Source organism: Biomphalaria glabrata, chromosome 14 (assembly GCF_947242115.1).
Source record: "Biomphalaria glabrata chromosome 14, xgBioGlab47.1, whole genome shotgun sequence".
In the NCBI taxonomy this organism is placed as follows: domain Eukaryota; kingdom Metazoa; phylum Mollusca; class Gastropoda; family Planorbidae; genus Biomphalaria; species Biomphalaria glabrata.
Genome location: NC_074724.1, coordinates 903,759 through 930,458, shown reverse-complemented (window position 1 = coordinate 930,458; position 26,700 = coordinate 903,759). Strand labels below are relative to the sequence as shown.

The window sequence follows — 26,700 nt, the reverse complement described above, 5'->3', positions numbered from 1 at the left end:
GATTAAACCAGTGGTTCCCAAACTTTTTCGTTAGTGCAACACTTCGCACATTCAGAGTAATTACCGGAACACTTTGCTTATTTTTGTTCGAGAGGTTAATTCACCTGGTGGCCTACTAGTTAATTATTCCAGTATCTCGTAGAACACCTTGTTAGGTCTCGCGGAACACTAGGGTTCAGCTGAACACCGCTTGGGCAACACTAGATTAAATTGTGCAAAGCCTATCATCACTTTAAGTTTTTTTTCTTGTATTCTAAAGATATTTAGACTCAGGCTTTTACCTCGCCTCCTCCAACCCTCCACAAAACTTGACACATATATATTTTTTTTTAGTTCCAAATGTCTAAGATAATCGCAGAAAGAGAAAAAAAAATTATTATTATAGCTTTTATATAGTGCTACTTTCATGCTTATAGCATGCTCAGAGCGCTTTGGTCCAAACTCATTTGTGGACCAGTGGGGGGAGGGGGTAATTAGCAGTTGGTTTTCCGTGCTGCCTTTAGGCGCTCAGTAAACACAACTCTGCCCGAGTCGGGTGTCGAACCTTGAGCCCCCTTCTATGTAGCCAAGACAAGCCTAGTTCAATCGCACTTAGCCTCTCGACCACGCTTCCCACATATATATCAAATAGACCACCCGACAGACAACAGCTTTGTCTGTGTCATTTGTGACAAAATATGCAAGTCGAACATGGGTCTTTATAGCCAAGTAAAAATACTATACACGTTCTTTAATCTCTAAACATGAGGACAATGAAATGTTGAAGAGAGCTGTCGTTTATTAGGACAATGATAAACATGGGCGTAACCAAGATGTTGGGGTGGGAATTTAATCAGGGGTAACACATTATTCTCGTTTTTTTCTTGGGATACAAACACACACACACACCTACCAATTTCTCTCTTTCTCTCTCTCTCTCTTCTCTCTTTGTCGCTCTTTTGTATGTTTGTATGTATGTATGTTTGTATGTGTGTCTGTGTCTGTGTGTGTCTGTGTCTGTGTTTGTCTGTGTCTGTGTGTGTTTGTGTCTTTGTGTGTGTGTATGTGTCTGTCTTTCTGTCTGTCTGTCTTTCTGTCTGTCTTTCTGTCTTTCTGTCTGTCTGTCTATCTATCTATCTTTCTATACATATTTATCTATAAATCTAAATTCACGTAATACTGCTTATTACAGATAGTCCATTCAGTTGTTTTTTTATCGGAGATAAATTTTTATGGCATTTGAGAATAAGTTCTTTCTGGAGTTAAGTGTTTCTCTATTCTGTATTTCTGTATAACGAGCAAAGGTGTCACGTGGCCACCTGAACGACCTTTACTTTCCCTAACTATTGCCAGGTACCCATTAGATTGGTGTGGATGACTAACTCACTAGGGGCGTCCTAAAAAATACCGAAATTAAAAAATCTCAGTCTTCACCGAGATTCCAATCCTCGGCTCCTTGTCTCGGAAGCCAAGTTTTGTAACACTTAGCCTCTACGCCACCCCTTTTTTTTCTACGCTCATGGAATTTGGTGAGTGTAACTGTTGCTTCATTTTTCTTGAAAAAAAAAAGGGGGGGGGGTGTATGAACATCAGGGTCTTGTTTTTCTCGGGCTGTTATCATCGTCGTAGACTTGCTCTATCAATGGAGCCCAGCGACTGATAGGAAAAACAGCTTGTAAAATCTTTCCGGGTGTTGTAATATTTTATTGTGTCTGATATCTGAACTCCCCCCCCCCACTCCCCTGTCTACGCCTATGATGATCAATACTTTTCTTTTCTAGTAATTTACAGTCTTTCGTTTTTAAACTATGTTATCATGACCTACACGTCATCAGGTTGCAAACATAATCGTTCATAATTATTATTTATCTTAACTTTGGCACATTATGTTTTGAAAGACAACGGGCTCACCCCGCTACTGGTGCACATCGTTTCTCGTTACGTCGGGCCGAATCTGATAGGACTAGACGGGCCGATCCTGGAGCGGGCACATTTTGCCCCAGTTTGTGTATGAGTATGATTGTGTCTTAGTGCAGTCTGGGCAGCTGTCTTCTTCTTTTTCTTGCCTTGAGATCGCCTCCCTTTTGCTGTCTGCTAGGGTCTTACCAGCACGTAATGACTGACTCAGTGCCTCTCAGTCAAGGACATTGTCCTCCCACTTTCTTTGATGTCCTTGGTCCTCTTGCAGAACTCTCTCTGTAGGCTAGTCTAGGAGGTTATCTCGGTCTGACTCTCTACGCAAGCTCTTAATAAAGATAGTATTGTAAACCCGTAGTGTGAACACTACTCTTGTGTTTTCTCGTGGACTATCCGCAGAAATAAGAGAGTGATCTTTCCTTTACTTCTCATTTAAACTGTTGAGGGAAGAAGAGAATTATATATATATATATATATATATATATATATATATATATATATATATATATATATATATATGTATATATATATATATATATATATATATATATATATATGTATATATATATATATATATATATGTATATATATATATATATATATATATATATATATATATATATATATATATATATATATATGTATATATATATATATATATATATATATATATATATATATATGTATATATATATATATATATATATATATATATATATATATATATATATATATATATATATATATATATATATATATATATATATATATGTATATATATATATATATATATATATATATATATATATATATATATATGCTTCTGTAATTCGACAGACGAAGGCTTTGTCTGCACGAGTTGCGGGAAAATATGCAGGTCGCAACTGGGTCTGCATAGTTATGTGAATCACTGCAAACATCCTTATAAAAATTGGAAAATAAGACACTGCCATTATTATACTTCGATATTTAAGTTGTTTAATTTAATAGATCAAACTGGAATGGCTAATAGGAAAGCTAATATGGCTAATAGGAAAGCTAATATGGCGCATTATAGAGCATTTAATCACTTAGTTTTGAGTATATAACCAATCTTACAAAAATCTTTGAAAAGTCTCAAACATTGATTGGCAAGACAGGACAAGGTCTGCCAAAGAGTCTCAAACATTCATTTTCAAGACAGGATATCTAACACTAAGATCCTCCAAAGAGTCTCAAACATTCATTTTCAAGACAGGATATCTAACACTTAGGTCCGCCAAAGAGTCTCAAACATTCATTGGAAAAAGACAGGATATCTAACACTAAAGTCCGTCAAAGAGTCTCAAACATTCATTTTCAAGACAGGATATCTAACACTACGGTCCGACAAAGAGTCTCAAACATTCATTGGCAAGACAGGATATCTAACACTAAAGTCCGCCAAAGAGTCTCAAACATTCATTGGAAAAAGACAGGATATCTAACACTAAGGTCCGCCAAAGAGTCTAAAACATTCATTGGACAAGACAGGATATCTAACACTAAGGTCCGCCAAAGAATCTCAAACATTCATTGGTCAAGACAGGATATCTAACACTAAGGTCCGCTAAAGAGTCTCAAACATTCATTGGCAAGACAGGATATCTAACACTAAAGTCCGCCAAAGAGTCTCAAACAATCATTGGACAAGACAGGATATCTAAAACTAAGATCCGCCAAAGAGTCTCAAACATTCATTGGTCAAGACAGGATATCTAACACTAAGATCCTTAAAGAGTCTCAAACATTCATTGGACAAGACAGGATATCTAAAACTAAGATCCGCCAAAGAGTCTCAAACATTCATTGGCAAGACAGGATATCTAACACTAAAGTCCGCCAAAGAGTCTCAAACATTCATTGGAAAAAGACAGGATATCTAACACTAAGGTCCGCCAAAGAGTCTCAAACATTCATTGGTCAAGACAGGATATCTAACACTAAGGTCCGCTAAAGAGTCTCAAACATTCATTGGCAAGACAGGATATCTAACACTAAAGTCCGCCAAAGAGTCTCAAACATTCATTGGAAAAAGACAGGATATCTAACACTAAGGTCCGCCAAAGAGTCTCAAACATTAATTGGACAAGACAGGATATCTAAAGTTAAGATCCGCCAAAGAGTCTCAAACATTCATTGGTCAAGACAGGATATCTAACACTAAGATCCTTCAAAGAGTTTCAAACATTCATTGGACAAGACAGGATATCTAAGATCCTAAAAGAGTCTCAAACATTGATTTTCAAGACAGGATATCTAACACTACGGTCCGACAAAGAGTCTCAAACATTCATTGGCAAGACAGGATATCTAACACTAAAGTCCGCCAAAGAGTCTCAAACATTCATTGGAAAAAGACAGGATATCTAACACTAAGGTCCGCCAAAGAGTCAAACATTCATTGGTCAAGACAGGATATCTAACACTAAGGTCCGCTAAAGAGTCTCAAATATTCATTGGCAAGACAGGATATCTAACACTAAAGTCCGCCAAAGAGTCTCAAACATTCATTGGAAAAAGACAGGATATCTAACACTAAGGTCCGCCAAAGAGTCTCAAACATTCATTGGACAAGACAGGATATCTAAAACTAAGATCCGCCAAAGAGTCTCAAACATTCATTGGTCAAGACAGGATATCTAACACTAAGATCCTCCAAAGAGTCTCAAACATTCATTGGACAAGACAGGATATCTAAAACTAAGATCCGCCAAAGAGTCTCAAACATTCATTGGAAAAAGACAGGATATCTAACACTAAGGTCCACCAAAGATTCTCAAACATTCGTTGGACAAGACATGATATCTTACACTAAGATCCTCCAAAGAGCATTTGAGGCACTCAACTCTAAAGACACCACTAAAACGTGAGATAAGAATATTCGAGAGCGCAGTAGTCCTGACTGATTGATTTACTTACATGCTCACCTTCAATGGTAAAAAATGTTTTTGAACCAACCACATTGATGAAGTCGGATTGTTGTTTGTAAAGAATGGTAGAATCTCGGACTAACTTTATGCTTTCTTCTTCGTTCTCATTTTACTTGTCGGAGAGTTCAGATCTGTAATCCTATATAATAATAATAATAATAATAATAATCTTTATTATCCGTATGGAAATTTGTCTTACAATTAGTGCATTACACCAAACAAAAAACATTATAACTAGAAGAAAATAAAGTGTACATTCACACCAGACTCACTCCTAATTTACATGTGACAAAGTTTACACCAGATTGTTCTTATTTAATGATTTGATTGCCAGGGGAACAAAAGAGTGTTTGTGTCTGTTTGTCTTTGCTATCGGTGTCTTGTAGCTCTTTTGTGATGGTAAAATCACAAAATCCTGACACAAAGTGTGATTCTTTATTTCGAGGATCTTGTTAGCTTTTTTATAGATGTTTGTCTCAAACTGCCCAAATGGGGTTTGTTTTTTGCCAATGATTTTGCCAGCAGCATTTAGGATTCTATTAAGTTTATTTTTATTTTTAATGCTCAGATTGCCATACCAGGCAGTGATATTGAAACTTAAAATATTGCAGATGTGAGCGTGATAAAACATAACCAAGGCCTTTTCGCTAACATTAAACGAGGACAGTTTTCTTAGTAGTCGTAATCTTTGCTGCCCTTTTTTGCTGATATAATCAGTATTTGCAGTAAAATTTAGTTTATCTGAGATGAACCGCGCAGTGGTTTCCAGATTAGCCAGATCCGTATAGTTTTTGTTCTATAGGAGGGGTTTCGGGGGCCAGAGACTTGTTCGGGCCTCTTGATGTAGTCTGCAGCTATGAAGGACATGGTCAGCATTCTGTGGTGATGCTATCAGTGGTAAACAGGTTTCGGGCGATTCTTCAGAATTAAAGATCCTTGCCCAAACCTCTCTCGGGACGGCGGGGAGTGTGACGACTTCCTCATTGTAATGCACTACAAAACATAAAAGTAACCAAACTGGACTAGCTTTCTTGTCTGTTAAAACAGCACTTTATATTTCCTCTCTAGTTTCTACCTCACAACCTGCACTAACAGGCCTAGCCGCTTCACTGAGCTTCTGCATTCCTGACCTCTCGCTACCCCGCTAGGCTGACCCATTCAACCGCTGGACAGGTACAGAACAGGGGCGTAACTTAAGGGTGACACTCATGCTCAACGACATATATACACACACACACACCAGGATCCTTTCACAACAGGGAGGGGAGGGGGGGTGACTGCGAGCATGGTTTGACACCTGGACGACATTCCAGAGCGCAGAATACAAGACACACACTTCCGCCAGAAGTATTTGGGCAGCAGACAACTGAGTACATGTCAGCCCTGCTGCCCTTTCCCTCCCAAAAAAATATTTAAATACTTATATAGGATACTTAATATGGCATGAAGGGGCTCCCCCCCATATTTAGGGGTTATAGGGGCTCCCCCCCCCATCTTTTGTGTGGAGTTCTGTTCGTCCCCATCTCGCTGGGTTAGCTAACGACCAGGCAGCCTTCTTGAGATGTTGTGACCTCTCGATAGTTGTTTGAGAAGCTAGACTTAAAAAAAAAAATCAACAACACTTTTTTAAGCTTTAATTTCAAATTAAATTTGTAATAACACACAACTGAAAGGTTATTAATTTATTCGGAAATGCAAGACAGTTCCACGCGAGCAACATGACTGAGATATTATTCATTACTTTCCAATTTGATATGAAAACATTATTTTTTTTTTGGAGACCCCCTAAGTAAAGTAAAGTTCCCCTTTCAGACCTTGTGGTCTATAGGGCAGATGATGTAAAGGTCATCTGTTTCTGTGGCCTGCGGTTAACAAGGGTGTCATGTGGCCAGCACAACGACCAACCACCTTTACTTTTCCCTAACTAATTTCAGGTACCTATTAGAGCTGGGTGGACTCAGAGGCGCCCGAAGATCCCGAAATTAAAAATCCCAGTCTTCACCAGGATTCAAACCCCGGTCCCCGGTTCGGAAGCCAAGCGCTTTACCGCTCAGCCACCGCGCCCCCCCCCCCTAAGAGCTCAGCATAACTCTGTTCAAAATATTTTTTCACTCACACATTAATTTAATATATAGTTTAACCTATAATTACGTGACCTATTAAGACATTTCTGCAAAGACCAGCTTAGGCGTCAACTTTCCTTGGCTGACATAGAAGAACACCTGGTTGCATGCGGCCTCAGATAGAGACAGCTGGAGGTCACTCACGAAGGCCGCGGGATACACATTTGAGGCCAAAAGAAAATCTGCTGCCGAGGACAATCGCAGACGGCAAAAAGAAAATCTAAATCGACCGCCTGCGGACAATGGTTATGCTTTCCCTGGATGTGGCAAAATATGTAGGTCACAGCTGGGACTGCGCATCCACTGGAAATACTTCATTCCTCACTAATCTTTTAACTCGAAGACAAGCCTATTAAGACATTGAATCAATTATATTTTGTAAAACAATGCCCTGGTCAACAGGCCTTAATGTAGCACCCTTTATAGAACTGCTGGATGGCGAGCATGACCAAAGAGTGCAGTAGTCTAATTTTAGCAGAGACAGCTTTATTTGTATTAATAGTCTCATATTTTACACAAGCTTTTCTGGAGATAAAAGATAATCACTGACAGAATGTCTTTGTGATAAATACTGCTAAAGTCTTTACACATCCCGAATTTTTATTCAATGTGTTTATAACTAAATTTTGTTAGTTTATAATTTGGCGCATTTCTTTCTGCATATCTAGTTATACACACAACAGATTTTGTGTTAGATTCTCTTACTGTGGGACTTATAGAAAAACAAATTAAAGTGATTTTATTAGGGCATCGAATGATTAAGTATATTAATTCAGCTGCAAAAAAAAATGCATTGAATAAAATAACTCTGTGCTCGGACCCAGATGGATTGTTATTTCTTATATCTTCGTGATGTTTCATGCTTGGGACTTAAAAATATCAAACTCTTTGTTTATAATAGTAATAATAATAATAACAAAAATTCGCAACCATCATTGACATCGCTATAACTCTATCTTACAATCAAAACTGAAACTGAAAAACGGGAGAAAATTAACATATCTACGTTTACAGATTTAGCGACAATGGAAGCTATTTATGGTAACCATACCTTTTGTTGTTATATTAAGCGAGGGGATAATGTCCACTGACCTCATGCACACATTCGAAGCCCTAGGCTTTCTCAACAAGATCCTTATTACCTGTCAAAGGGTAGTACTGCTGCAGACTGACACATTCAAAGCCCTAAGCCTTCCCAAGAGGACCCTTATTACCTGTCAAAGGGTAGTACTGCCTCAGACTTTATACATTATCAGAAAATGGGTCAATGAATTTTGTTTCCATTAAACGAAGCTCGACCATGGCAGTATCAGAGAACGAAAATTCATTCATTTTCATAATAATAATCCATTAGGAAATGTATCATTCATAGGATGTGTGCATTACACCAAACAAAACATAACTATTTATAAAACGAATTTTATATATTTATTGTGTATATATATATATATATATATATATATATATATATATATATATATATATATATTATATATATATATATATATACACCAGTTTCAGTCAAACCTTACATCTATGAGTTTTCACATATTTATGTAACTGCGAATCTCAGTTATATGGTTGGCTGCCTGATCTTGCTGTATGCGCACTGAACTGTCGTTTGGTCGTATGCATTGTCTCGGGTTGATACCCTGCCCGCTGCCATCCCCCGTCGTCCCGCGGGAGGTTTGTAGTAGGAAGTAAATTATTTTCTACTCTGAACGAACACCCGAAAGATGTCAAACATGTTACAAACATGTACCAGAAATATTGGCGTGGGTATTGTATTGAATATCGATATAGAGAAAGCTGTGGTAAAACCCAAAACCAAGGCTGCTCACTTTTTATTTCATAAGCAGAACCGCTGTAGTGTTAAAAAGAGACCGGACGGAAGTTTTTAATCGTGATCCATTTTTTTTTTTTTTTTAGATTTCAGAAACGTTTTCCAGAAGATGCTTTCTAGACCAGGCTAACCGTGCAGGACACGCCATTTATGTAACGGCCCCTTGAGGAACGGCGCCTGGATTGTGACAAAGGTTGTGGAAGCTTTTTTACAACTCCGCACAGTGCAATGAGGATGCTTTAGCACCCCCTTAGGCACCCCCTCGGGAGTCTTGTTTTGCTACCCTTGAGCCTAATCGTTTCTTCCTACGATCGTTTCCCTCTGGGCGCCACTATGAGGCAGGGTAGCATGCCCGGGAAGCAGCAATTTTAGAACATATGTCTTTCCAGTGTTGAGTCTTGTGACTGGTGTCGTGTTTTTTTTGTCAAGTCCCTGGCATACGACATGGAATTCGTCAAATAATCAAATGAGTTTTTCCGTGTCGTTGAAGTTTAGACGTTGGACGGGATTTTTTGTCGTGGTAGTTTAGACGTTGTACGAGATTTTTGTCGTTGTAGTTTTGACGTTGGACGATATTTTTGTCGTGGTAGCTTAGACGTTGAATAATATTTTTGTCGTGGTAGCTTAGACGTTAAACGATATTTTTTTGTCGTGGTAGCTTAGACGTTGAACGGGATTTTCCCGGGCGTATATACATATTCCCTACCGCCTTTACTTTTCCCCAACAAAAGTTAGGTACCCATTAGAGCTGGGTTTACTCACTGGCGCCCAAAGATACGAAAATAAAAAATCCCAGTCTTCACCATTATTGAAACTCGGGACCCTCGGTTAACAAGTCAAGTGCTTTACCACTCAACCAACGAGCCTCCCATTTGAAAACGTATCAAGATTTTTTCACAACATTGCTGCCAAGAAAATTTCTGTCCAACTTGTAAAGTTTAATTTAAAACATGTTTTCTTTCCTTTTTTTCTTAATTAATCTATTTTTTTTATTTAATTACAATCTGAAATTATATTTTGCAAAAAGACTTAAAGAAAAAAAAATCTTTCTTGTGTCAGCAGAAAAGTCGATATGTATTGTTTTCTTTTACATGGTATTCCGTTGGACGGGATTTTCCCGGGCGTATGTACATATTCCCTATTTCATGTATATCATTTGTTGATAGTGTTTTGTAAAATGAATCGTAAATAAATGACTGCTTTGTGATTGGTTCAACTCTCCTGACGTAACCAATGAAAACCATCCAGTGTGTAAGCGTCGATTTAGTCACAAAGGCCACTGAAATTTAGTTTGCAAGACACGGCTGATTCGAATTGCCTTACGGTCATTTAACCGACACTGTGTAATGTGAAAGCCCCTATGTCTTTATCGCTCTTTCTGCTGTACGTTTTGTTATAATCGTACTGTATAGGCCCTTGGATGGCTGCCTGGTCGTGCGGTTTGCGCTCTGGACTGTCGTTCGGATTTATCGACGGTCGAGGGTTCAAACCCTGCCCCTCTCCCATCCCCAGTCGTCCTGTGGGAGGTTTGACTAGGAAGTAAATTATCTTCAACTCTGAAGGAACATCAGAATCATGTAAAACATTTGACAAACATCTTCCTTATTTTTACAAAGCAAATATTAACTCTCTCCGTCTATCTGTCTGTCTGTCTGGGTGTATTCTTTAAAAAAAGTAATCTCTTATTGTCCAGCACGTCACACGAATCAGTTTAAAATAAAATTAGTTAATCAATGGTATTAATTTGTTGTTTTTTTTTGTAAGCGAACTTTGTATTAATATATAAGACAGTGATTGTGCAGTGCTTCCATTTATACAAGCTTTTTAAAAACATATTTTGTATATTATGCTTGTTATGTTATGTATGACGTCCGTAAGTCTGTTTACGCCCTTTTCTAAGTGGTGTTGTCATTGGACTGGAGTCTTGAATGGAGACTTGTTTGTAAAATGTTTTACATGTTTCGGATGTTCCTTCAGAGTTGAAGATAATTGTGTTTAACGTACTATAAACAAGCCACTTGCTATTCAGTACAATGTCAACTTCATACTCAGACTGGAGGGTTTTCAGTGAAGTAGAACATTAGTAACATTGTATTTTTATAAGAAGTAAGTTTTGTTCTGGAGACCAGATGAAAGGAGGCGTGGCTTAGTGAATGTATGTGTGGCTTAGTGAATGTATGTGTGGCTTAGTGAATGTAGGCGTGGCTTAGTGAATGTAGTTGTGGCTTAGTGAAAGTAGGCGTGGCTTAGTGAATGTAGGCGTGGCTTAGTGATTGTAGGCGTGGCTTAGTGAATGTAGGCGTGTTAGTATTTTGAAGTTTTGACTGATGTTTTTGCATGTACTTTCACGTTGATGCTATTTTTAGAAGGATGCTCCTCTTTAGAGATCTGAAGAAAGAGATCTAGACCGAAACATGCTGAATGTTGACACAAATAATAATTATAATATCTTGATAAGATAAGAAGATAAGATAAGGAAGTTATAGTCTTACAATTTTAGCATTACACAAAACAAAACATTACATGTGAAATATTTTAGAGACCACTGTTTCCTTAACGCACATTCTGAGTATTTATCGGAACACTTCGCTTTTTTTTTGAGAGATTAATTCTCGTGGTGGCTATTAGCTAATTGTTCCAGTGGTTCCTGGAGCATCTATTTAGGCAGCGCGGAACACTAGGGGTCTGCGGAACACAGTTTGGGAAACACTAATTTATATTATATTGTACTGATTGATTTGATTTCCAAAAGGAATAAAATTGTGTCTGTTTACTTTCAGATCGGGGTTTCGTATCTTCCCTATAACGGTAAAATGTTTGAATTTTTTTTAGGTTTCTTGTGAATTTGTTTTTAAATAGTTGTTCAAATATTGTTGTTTTGTATGCGTGTGTCAATGACCTTACTAGCAGAATTTAGGGTTTAATGAAGTTAATTAGCAACATGTGAATGATTAGCTTTAATTTGAAACCTTTTCACGTGTTGTGGTTTAATTTGTAATTTATATATCACTACGCTCATAGTGAAAGTGCATACTACAATGTAGATAATGAACAAACAATTGTGTTATTTTTTTCCTTTAAAAAAAAAGAATTATAAGATTTTTGTTTAAGTAACCACATACTGCTCTATGTTAAACTTAGGGTTAGCAGTCTAGATCTTGTGCCGTATCTAAACACACACACAGTCATCGACAGTGAGTTACTAAGTCAGTGAGTGGATCTGAGTTAGTGAGGTGTGTTAGTAGAGACTATAGTGTTCAAACCTTTAGGTCAAATGAGGATCTTTTAACATTCTTTTACACACAAATATACAACAGATAGATATAGAGAGAAGGAGACAGAAAGACAGAGAGAGAGAGAAAGATTGACAGATGTATTATATAAGTTAAGATAACAGAACTAGGATTGATTTAGAGAGAGAGAGAGAGAGAGAGAGAGAGAGAAAAGAGAGATTGAGATAGAGAGAATGACGACAAAGTAAACAGATAGAAAAGTGTTTGAGAAAGAAAGAGACAGAGATAGAGAGACTGAGAGAGATATATATAGAGAGATAGAGAGACATATATATATATATATATATATATATATATATATATATAGAGAGAGAGAGAGACAGACAGAAAGAAAGAGAGAGAGTCATAGAGAGAGAGACAGAGAGAGTCAGAGAGAGAGAGAGAGAGACAAACAGAGAGAGACAGAGAGAAAGAAATATTAAATCTAAGACCAAAGCTGCCTATTATTTAAAAAAAAATTGTCGCCAGCACCCCGAAACCATCAGCGCCCTCTCATCACTCCCGGAAACGAACTCCAGCGGCCCTCCCTCGTATTTCACTCCATCCCCCCCCCCTCCGCCACGCCACAATGTAAGCGGCGCTGTCTACTTCCTCTGACGGCGGTCTGCCCCTTTGCTCTCAGTGGTCATTCATTACCAGTCTGATATGGTTCGGTTAATTAACACCAGCGCTGGGAGCTTACACACAGAAAAAAAAAACTATCAATTGGCAGCATTGAGTTAACATTGTAGCTATAACTTCAATCGATGATTTCACTGATCAGTATCTAAAAAGTTGCCAACTTTTATTTTTAGATGCTAAAAGTTCACCGAATAAAATTTTAAGGTAAGATGATTTTCTAATGCAAATTTAGACTTCTGTGGTTCATATAGCTTTATCTTTGAGAGTTCTAACATTACGAAGAGTTTAAAACTTTTTAAAATTTTGTAGACCTAGGGGTAACCTACATATTTTGCCACACTTCACGCAGACGAAGCTTTAATCTGCTGGTGGAAGATTTAAGTGTTCTTTTAGCTCCGTATGTTCATTGATTCATTAACAGGTTAATATGAAGGTTTAATTTAGTTATTTTTGTATGAAATAATTAAGTGAATTTGAGAACAAGTTGTATTTGGATAGAGTTAAAGCGCCAACGTTTATTGATCGAAGCACCAAAGTCTAGATATTGAATTAAGTTATTAAGTTTAGGTTATGTTTTTCTAATTATATTATGGTCATATCACAAGCTCCTTAGAATTGGCCATGATCTTCCTGCAGGGAACAGTATCAGAAAAAGAAGAGGAGGCAGACAGAAAAACCGATGGGAAGAAGGGCTTGCCATTGAAAGAGTCAAAGCAATAGCTCAGTGAATCAAGAGTTAAATTTGAGAAATTACTTTAAGTTCCTGCATTGGTTCACAAAAGTCGTTTGATGTGACCCAGGGATAAAGTGCTTGGCTATCAAACCAAAGGTCTTTTAGTATTTTAGTACCGCTTTGAATCACCTTGCTGTAATGTGGAATAAGAATCATGGACAAGAGATAGCAGTTCGTCGTTTAGTGGACACTATTGGAAACTTCTTGCTGCTGAAACTCTCCATATTACCTCAATGATCACTTCTTTGTAAAGGAAATATGTCCTCTTTTAAGAGGAGCTGATAGAACAAACACAAATAGCATTGGTCATGGCTGCATAGATGTTTCATACTTGTTATTTAATTTGAACTGCTCTGGTTTGGTAACTCTCGTGTAGAAGACTTGTTACATACAAGAGATGAATAGAGAAACATTTTCACTGTTATAATATAAAAGAAATATAATTCACGCGATAAGAGACGCATTCTCCTGTTATATGATAAGGGAAAAACATGCTCTTATTATAATACTAGAGAATCATGGTGTTGTCACAAGACTAAAGAATCATGCTGTTGTCACAAGACTAAAGAATCAGGCTGTTGTCACAAGACTAAAGAATCACACTGTTGTTTGAAGAATCATGCTGTTGTTTGAAGACTAAAGAATCACACTGTTGATAGAAGATTAAAGAATCACGCTGTTGATAGAAGATAAAAGAATCACGCTGTTAATAAAAGATTAAAGAATCACGCTGTTGATAGAAGATTAAAGAATCATGCTGTTGTCACAAGACTAAAGAATCACGCTGTTGTCACAAGACTAAAGAATCACGCTGTTGTCACAAGACTAAAGAATCACGCTGTTGTCACAAGACTAAAGAATCATGCTGTTGTCACAAGACTAAAGAATAATGCTGTTGTCACAAGACTAAAGAATCACACTGTTGTCACAAGACTAAAGAATCACGCTGTTGTCACAAGACTAAAGAATCACGCTGTTGTCACAAGACTAAAGAATCATGCTGTTGTCACAAGACTAAAGAATCATGTTTATGTCACAAGACCTAAGAATCATGCTGTTGCTAGAAGATTAAAGAATCATGCTGTTGCTAGAAGATTAAAGAATCATGCTGTTGATACAAGATTAAAGAATCATGCTGTTGATACAAGATTAAAGAATCATGCTGTTAATACAAGATTAAAGAATCATGCTGTTGATACAAGATTAAAGAATCATGCTGTTGATACAAGATTAAAGAATCATGCTGTTGATACAAGATTAAAGAATCATGCTGTTGATACAAGATTAAAGAATCATGCTGTTGATACAAGATTAAAGAATCATGCTGTTGATACAAGATTAAAGAATCATGCTGTTGATACAAGATTAAAGAATCATGCTGTTGATACAAGATTAAAGAATCACGCTGTTGCTAGAAGATTAAAGAATCATGCTGTTGCTAGAAGATTAAAGAATCATGCTGTTGATACAAGATTAAAGAATCATGCTGTTGCTAGAAGATTAAAGAATCATGCTGTTGCTAGAAGATTAAAGAATCATGCTGTTGCTCGAAGATTAAAGAATCATGCTGTTGCTAGAAGATTAAAGAATCATGCTGTTGATAGAAGATTAAAGAATCATGCTTTTGCTAGAAGATTAAAGAATCATGCTGTTGCTAGAAGATTAAAGAATCATGCTGTTGTCACAAGATTAAAGAATCATGCTGTTGCTAGAAGATTAAAGAATCATGCTGTTGCTAGAAGATTAAAGAATCATGCTGTTGATAGAAGATTAAAGAATCATGCTGTTGATAGAAGATTAAAGAATCATGCTGTTGCTAGAAGACTAAATAATCATGCTGTTGCTAGAAGATTAAAGAATCATGCTGTTGCTAGAAGATTAAAGAATCATGCTGTTGCTAGAAGATTAAAGAATCATGCTGTTGCTAGAAGATTAAAGAATCATGCTGTTGTCACAAGATTAAAGAATCATGCTGTTGCTAGAAGATTAAAGAATCATGCTGTTGCTAGAAGATTAAAGAATCAAGCTGTTGCTAGAAGATTAAAGAATCATGCTGTTGATACATGATTAAAGAATCATGCTGTTGATACAAGATTAAAGAATCATGTTTATGTTACAATACTTAAGAAACATGCTGTTGTTTGAAGACTAAAGAATCATGCTGTTGCTGCAAATCTAAAGAATCATGCTGTTAATACAAGACTAAAGAATCAAACTTATGATATATGATCAGAGAAACATGCAGATATTACAAATATTCATGCATGTATTCAACTGGGACATTTCAAAGTGTCTTTGATATTCCTTTATTCTCTGATTGATATATCTGCTTTGAACTAACTGGTTTAGCCAGTGGACTAGAGAAACAGCTTTGAAGCGTTTTACTACTGTAAACTGGTCAATAGGATGCACTATAGTGGGAAACGGTTTTAGATAGATAGATAGATAGATAGATAGATAGATAGATAGATAGATAGATAGATAGATAGATGGATGGATGGATGGATGGATGGATGGATGGATGGATGGACGGACGGACGGACGGACGGATGGACGGATGGATGGATGGATGGATACATAGATACATAGATAGTTAAAAAGATACATATATAGTTACATAGATAGAAGGAAAGAAAGATAGATAGATAGATATTCAAAAAGCAAGACAATAAAATGAGTCAGTGCTACACACAAACTTATTTGTGGCCCCTGTGGGTCTGTTCTACTCACAGCTTAACGTTGTACACAATACACGTTAAGTTAACGTCACGTTCTGCGCATTTAAATATTTCAATTATTCATCAGCCTCGTTCTGAGGTTCAGGCTCGGGTGTCGCTTATAAGCTTGCATCTTGTTTCAGCTATTTATAATAACCATATCACAAAACCAAGGCTCATTATTGCTGCTTGTGTATAACGCATCCTCCATTTTCCTATAAAATACCCAGTGCGCTTTGGGTCATTGAAGTAAAGGGTTTCTGGGATACGTTTTCCTCCTTGTCTTTAAGTGCTTAGGAAACACAACAAATCTTGATGATTAGGAAACACAACTACTCATGATGATTAGGAAACACAACTACTCATGATGATTAGGAAACACAACTACTCATGATGATTAGGAAACACAACTACTCATGATGATTAGGAAACACAACTACTCATGATGATTAGGAAACACAACTAATCTTGATGATTAGGAAACACAACAAATCTTGATGATTAGGAAACACAACAAATCTTGATGATTAGGAAACACAACTACTCATGATGATTAGGAAACACAACTAATCTTGATGATTAGGAAACACAAATCTTGATGATTAGGAAACACAACTAATATTGATGATTAGGAAACACAAATCTTGATGATTAGGAAACACAACTAATATTGATGATTAGGAAACACAACAAATCTTGATGATTAGGAAACACAACTACTCATGATGATTAGGAAACACAACTACTCATGATGATTAGGAAACACAACTAATCTTGATGATTAGGAAACACAACTACTCATGATGATTAGGAAACACAACTAATCTTGATGATTAGGAAACACAACAAATCTTGATGATTAAGAAACACAACTAATCTTGATGATTAGGAAACACAACTAATATTGATGATTAGGAAACACAACTAATCTTGATGATTAGGAAACACAAATCTTGATGATTAGGAAACACAACTAATCTTGATGATTAGGAAACACAACTAATCTTGATGATTAGGAAACACAAATCTTGATGATTAGGAAACACAAATCTTGATGATTAGGAAACACAACTAATATTGATGATTAGGAAACACAACAAATCTTGATGATTAGGAAACACAACAAATCTTGATGATTAGGAAACACAACTAATCTTGATGATTAGGAAACACAACAAATCTTGATGATTAGGAAACACAACTAATCTTGATGATCAGGAAACATAACAAATCTTGATGATTAGGAAACACAACAAATCTTGATAATTAGGAAACACAACTAATCTTGATGATTAGGAAACACAACTAATCTTGATGATTAGGAAACACAACTAATCTTGATGATTAGGAAACACAACTAATCTTGATGATTAGGAAACACAACTAATCTTGATGATTAGGAAACACAACTAATTTTGATGATTAGGAAACACAACTAATCTTGATTATCATCTTGACTTTAAAGTTCCTTGTCTACATAGGGATTCGAACTCAACCCCTTAGCTATGAATCCAAAAGGGTAATGCCACACAAAATGTTTAAATTGTTGATAAAGTATATTTTAAAAACAAGGAATGATATTTCTACGACTTAATGTTTCTTCTAACAGAGATTCGGAAGCTCTTTCCAGTGCAACTAAACTCTTCCTGTTAAAGATACTTCGACCATGGCTTGAACAGTTGTATAAACGCAGCAAGGAGTTGATAGTGACACATCTTCATTTAATTCAGTTTCTTGTCTCGCTGCCAGCTTCAAAGTCACATGATTGTCACATGACCTGTTGCAAAAACTCATTTAGGCATTGATTTTTTCTCCTTCACTTAGTTGTTACATATTCGTAGTTTGAAAATCTGTGTGTATGTGTTAGAAAGATTCAACAACGATGTCACTGGAATTAAAAGTATAGTGATAACTTCGACACACTCAAAGTTATTTTTTTTTTAAATACATATATCAAAAAAGATAACTTCTATATTAATTTAATATTCATTGGATTATCTGCACTTGGATGTAAAAAAAAAATATAAAGAGCAGTTACTGTGAATGACTGCGTCACGGTGGCTCCTCAGAGGCAGGAACTGACAGCGTGGCTGATCTCAAAGTGGGCCAGAAAATGGCTTTAACCTTCAAGTGTGACCTGGTTATGATTCCAGCTGTGATATTCTTTCTGGCCATGCTGACCTCTGTGGAGGTCGTGGTGACATCCAATGACATGTCGTACTATGACCCATGTAAGTACAGACCTAGTTGTTTAAAGCAGGTGGTGCTCATTCGACGATCTCTGGGGCACGTCATTCCGTGATGTTCTGCTTCCGAAATACTTTTAACCACTTTTGCTCGCATTAACTCCGCAGAGGCTTCACACCATGGCACTCGATACATTATCGCGATGGACGTTTGCTTGGTCCCAGGCCGATGTTGAAGGACCACTGGCTTAATGTTTTAAAAAATCTTTTTTTTCCCCTGCCTACAGTAATTCATACATACTATTTCTCCGCATTAAGAAGCTCTTTCGAGACGCATCAACGTGAGCTGTGGGATTTAAAGAGTTAAATGTGTTTATTAAGACTTCAAGAGTTAAACTATGTAACTGGGAGCTAAAGAGTTAAATGTGTTTATTAAGATTTAAAAAGAGTTAAAATATGTTAAATGGGAGCTAAAGAGTTAAAATGTGTTAAGTAAGACTTAAAAAGAGTTAAAATATGTTAACTGGAAGTTAAAAGTTAAAATGTGTTTAGTAAGACTTAAAAAGAGTTAAATGTGTTAACTGGGAGCTAAAGAGTTAAAATGTGTTTAGTAAGACTTAAAAAGAGTTAAAATATGTAACTTGGAGCTAAAGAGTTAAAATATGTTTAGTAATATTTAAAGTGTTAAAATGTGTTTAGCTGGAGAAAAAGGAGTTAAAAAGTGTTTAGTGAGAGTTAAAGAGTTAAAATATGTTAACTGGGAGCTAAAGAGTTTAAATATGTTAATTGGGAGCTAAAGAGTTAAAATGTATTTAGTAAGAGTCCAAAGCTGTTTTGTGGGAGTTGGGTTGTAAATATGTGTTTAGACTGTTCAAATGTTTCTTTCCCAACAATCATAGTAATATCTCCTTCAATTCTTTGATAAATCTCCTTCAAGTCTTTGATAAATCTCCTTCAAGTCTTTGATAAATCTCCTTTCAATTCTTTGATAAATCTCCTTTCAATTCTTTGATAAATCTCCTTTCAATTCTTTGATAAATCTCCTTTCAATTCTTTGATAAATCTCCTTTCAATTCTTTGATAAATCTCCTTTCAATTCTTTGATAAATCTCCTTTCAATTCTTTGATAAATCTCCTTTCAATACTTTGATCTAATGTGAACAATGGATACATCTTTTCACCTCAATGTCATTGCAACGTACCCCTGTGTCTTACATTGTTTTAAATATTTTCACAAAAAATATTACATCTAGTCATTATTTTTGTGAAGCTTCGAGAAGTCAGTGAGAGTTCATAATGAAACTTTGAACTGTACAATTAGTAATGGGCATTATCTTACGGTGTTCTTATTTGTTTTGCTTTCTATGTACTTTTAAATATAGATATACCTGACGCTAAACGTATAGGTAACCCAAGACAAGTGTAGCTGTAAGAATATCTATTACTTTACTTTGAACTATCGATATTACTGTGGCTATAGACATACTTCTTGATATGGTCAGTGAGTGGTCAAGCTTGTGGATTTCGTTCAGAGGAGGCTTGGGTTTGAATACCGGAAGACTAGGATTTTGATTACATCCAACCTTACATTTTTTGTGTAAACTAAAAACTAAAAAAAAAAAAAATATAAATTTGTGCTGGCCACGTGACACCCTCGTTAAACATTCTGCCCCATTGATCGAAAGGGCTGAAAGAAAATAAATAAAAAAAAAGATATATATTCGGGTGTTTCTTCGGGTGTTTCTTCAGATTTGAAGATAATCTACTTCCTAGCTCAAATATCTCATATGACGTTAGGGATGTCCAGCGGGCAGGATTCGAACCCTACCGACTACCGAACGGTTGTCCATAGGGCATACCACACGACCAGACAGTCCTACTTGTAACTATTGTTGTGGGCTAATCTTGTAGGCTATCTGACTTTATTTATCACTGGGAAGTCTGTCTAGTCTTCCTAAAACGTCGCTATTTCTAACTACTATCCAAAACACAACCTACTTCTAACATGACGCCATGTTGGTCTCTTGTTCGCCTAAGTCAACGACGTCATTAGTCTGTCTTACTACGTCACTACTTTTACCGTCACTAAAACAATACACACTATATTTGTCAACAAAACTAACCTACTCTCTAATCTAGTACATAAAACTATAGACTTACCGTATAGTACATGTTTCTCAAGTCTTACGTATCACTAGACGAAACCCATCATATCAATTGTATAGACCTACTCTTCGTACCGACTTACATTATGCTATAAACATTACTTGCAACTAAACACATATTATGTGATTAATGTGATATATCGAGTACTTCACTGCCCCCTATAACAGCCGGTACAGCTGATTGTTTTTCATTGTCCATCATATTACTTATTTATACGTATGTAAATAAGAAGTACTTACAGTAACCTTTTGAAAGAATCTAATATTCTTAAGAACCTAATATTTTTTTAATTACCGTAAACATATTTTATTTCTAACTATAACTTTCTTGTGTAGGTCTAATATTTCTCACTGGGTTTATCAAAAAAAAAGTCTTGCATTTTCTGTTCGGAGCCTGTTTCAAATTCATTTTTTATCACTCAAATGAAAAAATCCGGGTTAAACAGATTTATAAAGGATAACTCTTTTGAGGATTTTTTTTTTCAACTCTTCGCTCAAGCTAAATATCGGATAAGTTTATTTCTCTGTTTCTGGGTGTCCAGTGATTCAGAATCTGACCGGCTGATAATAAGAAAAATAAACAATTTACGCTAACCTCTTTTTTTTTCGTTTCACGTTGAGGATTTAATTACAATCTTCAACGCCTTTCATGTGGATACATTCATATTGTGTGTGAGTTGATTGTGTAGCTAGTTCAATGCAGTGTCGTATTTAAATGAAATGTCTTTATTTAAAAGCCATACTTAACTTGGGCTCTCAGTGTCTGAAGGGTTAAGCGCTTGGTTGTTCTCTGGTTCGAACCTTGCCCACCCCACTCCTTGTCAACCAGCAGTAAATTTGAACTAAAACTTTATAATCTGAATAGTCTGAAACGTATATAGTTCAGTCTAATCCAAGAAATTGTGGGGGGAAATATTCCGTTTGTTCTCTACTTGTCTCGAAATGCAATGTCAAATACATCAATTATTCCCCTTTTTTCTTAAGTAAGAGGCCGCCCACACATACTCGCCACCAATTAAATAAATACTGGTCACCATTTACACCCCTAAAGAAAGAAAACCATATGGAGGGAGAGCTGCCTGGAAACCACTGCACAGTTCGCCTCATATATTGGTCTAGTCACCTGATCGCTCCAACATAACAATGAGAACTAGTAGAAAGAAGAAGAAGAAGATTCCCTTTTTTATTTCCAAATTAAATAGTAGGTTATGAGTATTGTTCATATCGTTACATTGAAGACAACTTGACAAAGTTGACCTGACTTCTTTGTTACCCTAACTAAAAAAAAAATACTTGTCAAAATTATCTTTATATTTATGCAACAGCGGCGTTATATGTGTAAAAATATGTAGGCCATGGGTGGGTCTGAGAAACCGCGTCAAATATAGCATTCTTCTTATACATTCTGAAGACAAGTTTTATATGACGAGAACATTATCTCTATATTAAACAGTGGTCCATGTTTTGTATCTAGTTAAGAGTACAAACACTGCCCCTATATCAAATCAATCTGCTTGTTCAATGTTTGTATTTAGAAATTAATAATTTACAAACAAGGACAGAAAAAAAAAACAACCCCACAAAAAACAGAAATGTTGAGTTATTGTGGACAAGCCAAGCAATTGATTGGATCCCAAGGATAAAAAAAAACGAAATTCGTTAATTCCAGTTTATTATGTGAATATATCATACAAATGTGATTTGAATTCAGCGAACGAATTACGAAATCTGTTTATTTGCAGGCTTTGACATTGTATATACTGGATATGTGACTGTAACAAGATGTATTCAGTGTGGACGGACATATGTTTTATTTATCAGTTATAAATAAATAGGCTAGATTTAAAGTTATTTTTAAGGTTTTAGATATTAGCATGAACATAGGTTGGTTAATTAGTTTATTTAGCAAAGTCCTATATCGCCATAAGTCTTAGATGAAGTCAGATGAAAGCATTGAATTTTAAATTTTCACTGGGGCAGAAAATGTGAAAATTAAGAGGGTATAGATAGATAGATAGATAGATAGATAGATAGATAGATAGATAGATAGATAGATAGATAGATAGATAGATAGATAGATAGATAGATAGATAGATTGATTGATTGATTGATTGATTGATTGATTGATATTGATTGATATTGATTGATATAGAGATTGATTGATTGATATATATATATATTTATATATATTTATATATATATATATATATATAGAGAGAGAGAGAGAGAGAGAGAGAGAGAGGGATAGGAAGGTAGGTAGGTAGGTAGGTAAATAAGTAGATATGTAGGTATCTAGATAAGTAGGTAGGTTTGTAGGTAGACTGACAGACATACATTTAGAAACGTAGGTAGACAGACGAACAGAAAGACAGACAGACATGAAGGTGGGTAGGTAGATAGGTAGTTAGATAGTTCGACAGGCAGACAGACATACATTTATTAGTTTGACAGAATAGTAATTCAAGAAAAAAGTCTATGTAATAAAGATTAGTTATAAGATTTAAATGACAACTGCATTGTCATCATAAAAATCTATGTATTTACAGCTAACTATATTTAAAACGGATAAGTTTTGTTTCTATGGTGCGACTTAATAGGCAGAGAGAATATCAAACTACTAGTGTATATCTGAATACTTTTGAGTTCATCTTTTCATGTCTTCGCCTCTCTCAATTTCCATTCGCCTCTCTCAATTTCCATCTTTCTATACTCCACGTTTTATGTACATGTGTGGAACTAATTTACATTCAAACATTGAAGTCCAAGGGAGACAAGTGATTGTGTCGCCCAAACTAAAGCCGGTATAGACAGGATGACAGCTGTGTAAATAAATGTGTAACTCTGGTTGGCAATACTTCAACACTCAGTTATTGCCCTTAGGGAAAAATCTCTTTTTTTTTTCTTTTTCTAATTAATCCTTTAAAAAAAAAATGTCACTAGCTAAAAAAAAAAGTAATAAGCCGTCCACCAAGATTGTTACTAATTGGTGAGTTCTGGCCCTTGTCTTAGTGCTAGCTACTTTTTTTTTTCACTCATTGCCTGACCAGATTAATGTTTTGACTTATTTTTTTGTGGATTAAATACGTAACGTAAACACGCACTCACCCTCCCCCCCCCCAAAAAAAAAAAACACAAAAAAAAAAACACAAATGTTTGTTGTTTGTAAAATGTTTTACATGTTTCGGATGTTCCTTCAGAGTTGAAGATAGTTTACTTCCTAGTCCAAACCTCCCGCAGGACGACGGGGGATGGGAGCGGGCAGGGTTTGAACCCTCGACCGTCGATAAATCCGAACGACAGTCCAGCACGCAAACCTCACGACCAGGCAGCCATCCTAATACAAGGACACTGACAACTACACACTTCAGCTGGTGTTTCTATGGCATTGAGGATGATACATAGAATTGTATAATGTCCCTTTCAGACATTGAGGTCTATGGGCCGGATGATGCAAAGCTCATCTGTTTTTGTTGGCCGACTGTTAACAAGGGTGTCAAGTGGCCAGCACAACGACCAACTGCATTTACTTTCTCCAACTAATATCTAATGGTAGCCGTTAGAGTTGGTTGGACTCAAAGGGTCATGAAAATATTAAAATTCACAATCGCCGAGGCTCGAACCTGATACCCCTTGATTGGGAAGCCAAGCGGCTTCACCACTTAAGCCGACACATAGATTCCTTTAACCGCCCAGGCTTTCCCCCAGCACATCCTGTATGGCGATCTAATAGAAGGCAGGAGAGCCGCTGGTCGCCCACTTTTACGTTATACGGATGTATGCAAACGCGACTTCAAAATCGACACTGGCAACTGGGAAGAGGTGGCACTGGACAGATCCACACGGAGAGAGAGCATAAAGGAAGGGTCACAGATTGCAGATGTCATACACAACAGAAGCAGAAAGAAGGGTGAAAATGTAACGGCGCCTGGTGATTATATATGCCCAACCTGCGATCGCAGCTGTGTATCAAGGATTGGCCTCTTTAGTCACACAAGAAGTTGCAAAGGGAAAAGATCGTCTCTCGAGACGTAAAATGCCACAGACAGACAGATAGACAGATTCCTTTAAGAGGAAGGAGGATACGACTCTTGACATATATGTTTTAACTCTTTCTCTCCGTAATTATTTACCACATTCTGGTGGAATCAACGCTGGTATCGTCAGTTAGGAGAAAATTAGAGTTAAGATATCTAACTTTAGTTTCGTATCTTTTACTTCCGTCATGCATTGATTTGAACTCAGAGACGAACGTTTGACATGCTTTGATACAGTCAAGTGCGTAATGAATGGCTGAAATAAACTGCTGGTAATGGCTGTGTAACAACTTATTGGATCAGACACAATTTTTGTGCTTGACTAAATATACAAATTGGTCCACTCTTTCTCTCTCTCTCTCTCTCTCTCTCTCTCTCTCTCTCTCTCTCATATTTATATAATTTAGGTCAGTTAAGTTTAATTTTTTGCGCACCTTCTAGCTCAAACTAATTTTATTATTAAGTTGTAGTTGGCAGCATCTATATTTTGCAAATCCTGTTTCTATGTTAATGTCCTTTATTACCATAGACATAAATAAATATAGACTGGCCAATTAGGGAGTTTTATGAAACGAAAATTTGTGACTTGCAATTTTGTGTACTTTATTATAAAGCATTTATGAGCAGTATAAAAGTTAAGTATTCATATCTATACACACCTATATATATTGTAAATAAGGAGGCAGTGTAGTTTTGTTTAATCTCTAAGAATGAAGATCATGCAACTTTTCATAATTCGGAAATCCGAATACAATAGATATACATGTTTTCAAGTTACATGAAGTTACATCCTTTTCCAGTCTATATTTATTTATGTCTATGTTTATTACGTAAACAAGCAAAACTCGGTTCTTAAAAATCGAAATACAAACAAAGAGGAGATAATTGTGTTCCGAATTGATCGTGAAAATCTTCAATGAAATCGAGTGAGCGTGTTAGATCTATATTGCCTTTAGGGGACCACTAGCCAGATTTAAGGTATAGCCCCTAACATCTTGGCATTGGAAATGTATTTTAAATTAACTGTATCCACGCCATGAAGCCACATTATCAATAAACCATTTCCTTAGAAACATTTAAATTGTCCCTTTCAGACCCTGCGATCTGTAGGACAGATGATGTAAAGCAGCGGTTCTCAACCTCTTATGCTCGGCGACCCCTTTTTTACAATCCCCCACTCTACCGCGACCCCCCCCCCTCTCGCACACACAGAATAGACAATATCAATCCAAATTTTCGATGGTCTTAGGCGACCCCTGGCAAATGGTCAATCGACCCCCAAGGGGGGTCGCGATCCACATGCTGAGAATCCCTGATTTAAAGGTTATCTGTTTCTGTGACCGACGGTTAACGAGGGTGTCGTGTGGCCAGCACAACGACCAACCGCATTTACTTCTCACCATAAAATGTCAGGTACCCATTAGAGCTTGGTGGACTCAGAGGCGCCCTGGACCCTCGGTTAACAAGCCAAGTGCTTTACCACTCAACCAACGAGCCTCCCATTTGATAAAGTATCAAGATTTGTTCACAACATTGCCGCCAAGAAAAGTTCTGTCCAACCTACGTGTGTAAAGGTTAATTAAAAACATGTTTTCTTTCCTTTTTTTTTTCTTAATTAATCTATTTTTTATTTAATTTCAACCTGAAATTATCTCTTGCAAAAAGACTTTAAAAAAAACAAACTAACTTTCTGTTGTCAGCAGAAAAGTCGATTTATATTATTTTGTTTTACATGGTATTCCAGAATTGAAAATGATTACATCCTAGACCCCCGCAGGTCGGTTGGTGGGATGGCGTCAGGGAGGGTTTGAATACTTGATCATGGAGACGACAGTCCAGAGCGCATACCCCCCGACCACTCATGATGCTACATAAAATTGAAAGACTAGAAAGCACTTTGTTAACCATCTTCTTAGTCGCAAATTTGAGCCTCTTATTATTAATTTTGTTTGTTTTTTTATTTTTAATATGTTTCGATTTAAAGTATGAAACAAAGTGTCTGATTTTACCCACATCGATCGGGTACATGTTGGTCACATGATATCCTCGTAACCCGTCGGCTTAGCAACGTTACTGTGTAACTTAACTGATATTAAAAGTCACTCTTGTCGCAAGTTGAGCCGTTCAACCGAGCGGAA

General features: G+C 36.4%; 1 protein-coding gene and 1 long non-coding RNA gene across 2 annotated transcripts in view; both read left to right on the top strand.

The window, feature by feature from the left end:
• Positions 1 to 12,679: 12,679 nt before the first annotated feature.
• LOC129922771 (uncharacterized) lies at positions 12,680 to 18,089 on the top strand. Its single transcript, XR_008774629.1, has 2 exons — positions 12,680 to 12,931; positions 17,787 to 18,089. It is a non-coding gene; the product is annotated as an uncharacterized LOC129922771 (long non-coding RNA).
• A 37-nt stretch (positions 18,090 to 18,126) lies between these two features.
• The window catches only part of LOC106073579 (uncharacterized), a 185,928-nt gene continuing 177,354 nt past the window's right edge, over positions 18,127 to 26,700 (top strand). Inside the window, exon 1 of the mRNA XM_056009869.1 lies at positions 18,127 to 18,408. Coding sequence (XP_055865844.1) covers positions 18,291 to 18,408 — 118 coding nt within the window. The 5' untranslated portion in view covers positions 18,127 to 18,290. The remainder of the gene's footprint in view (positions 18,409 to 26,700) is intronic.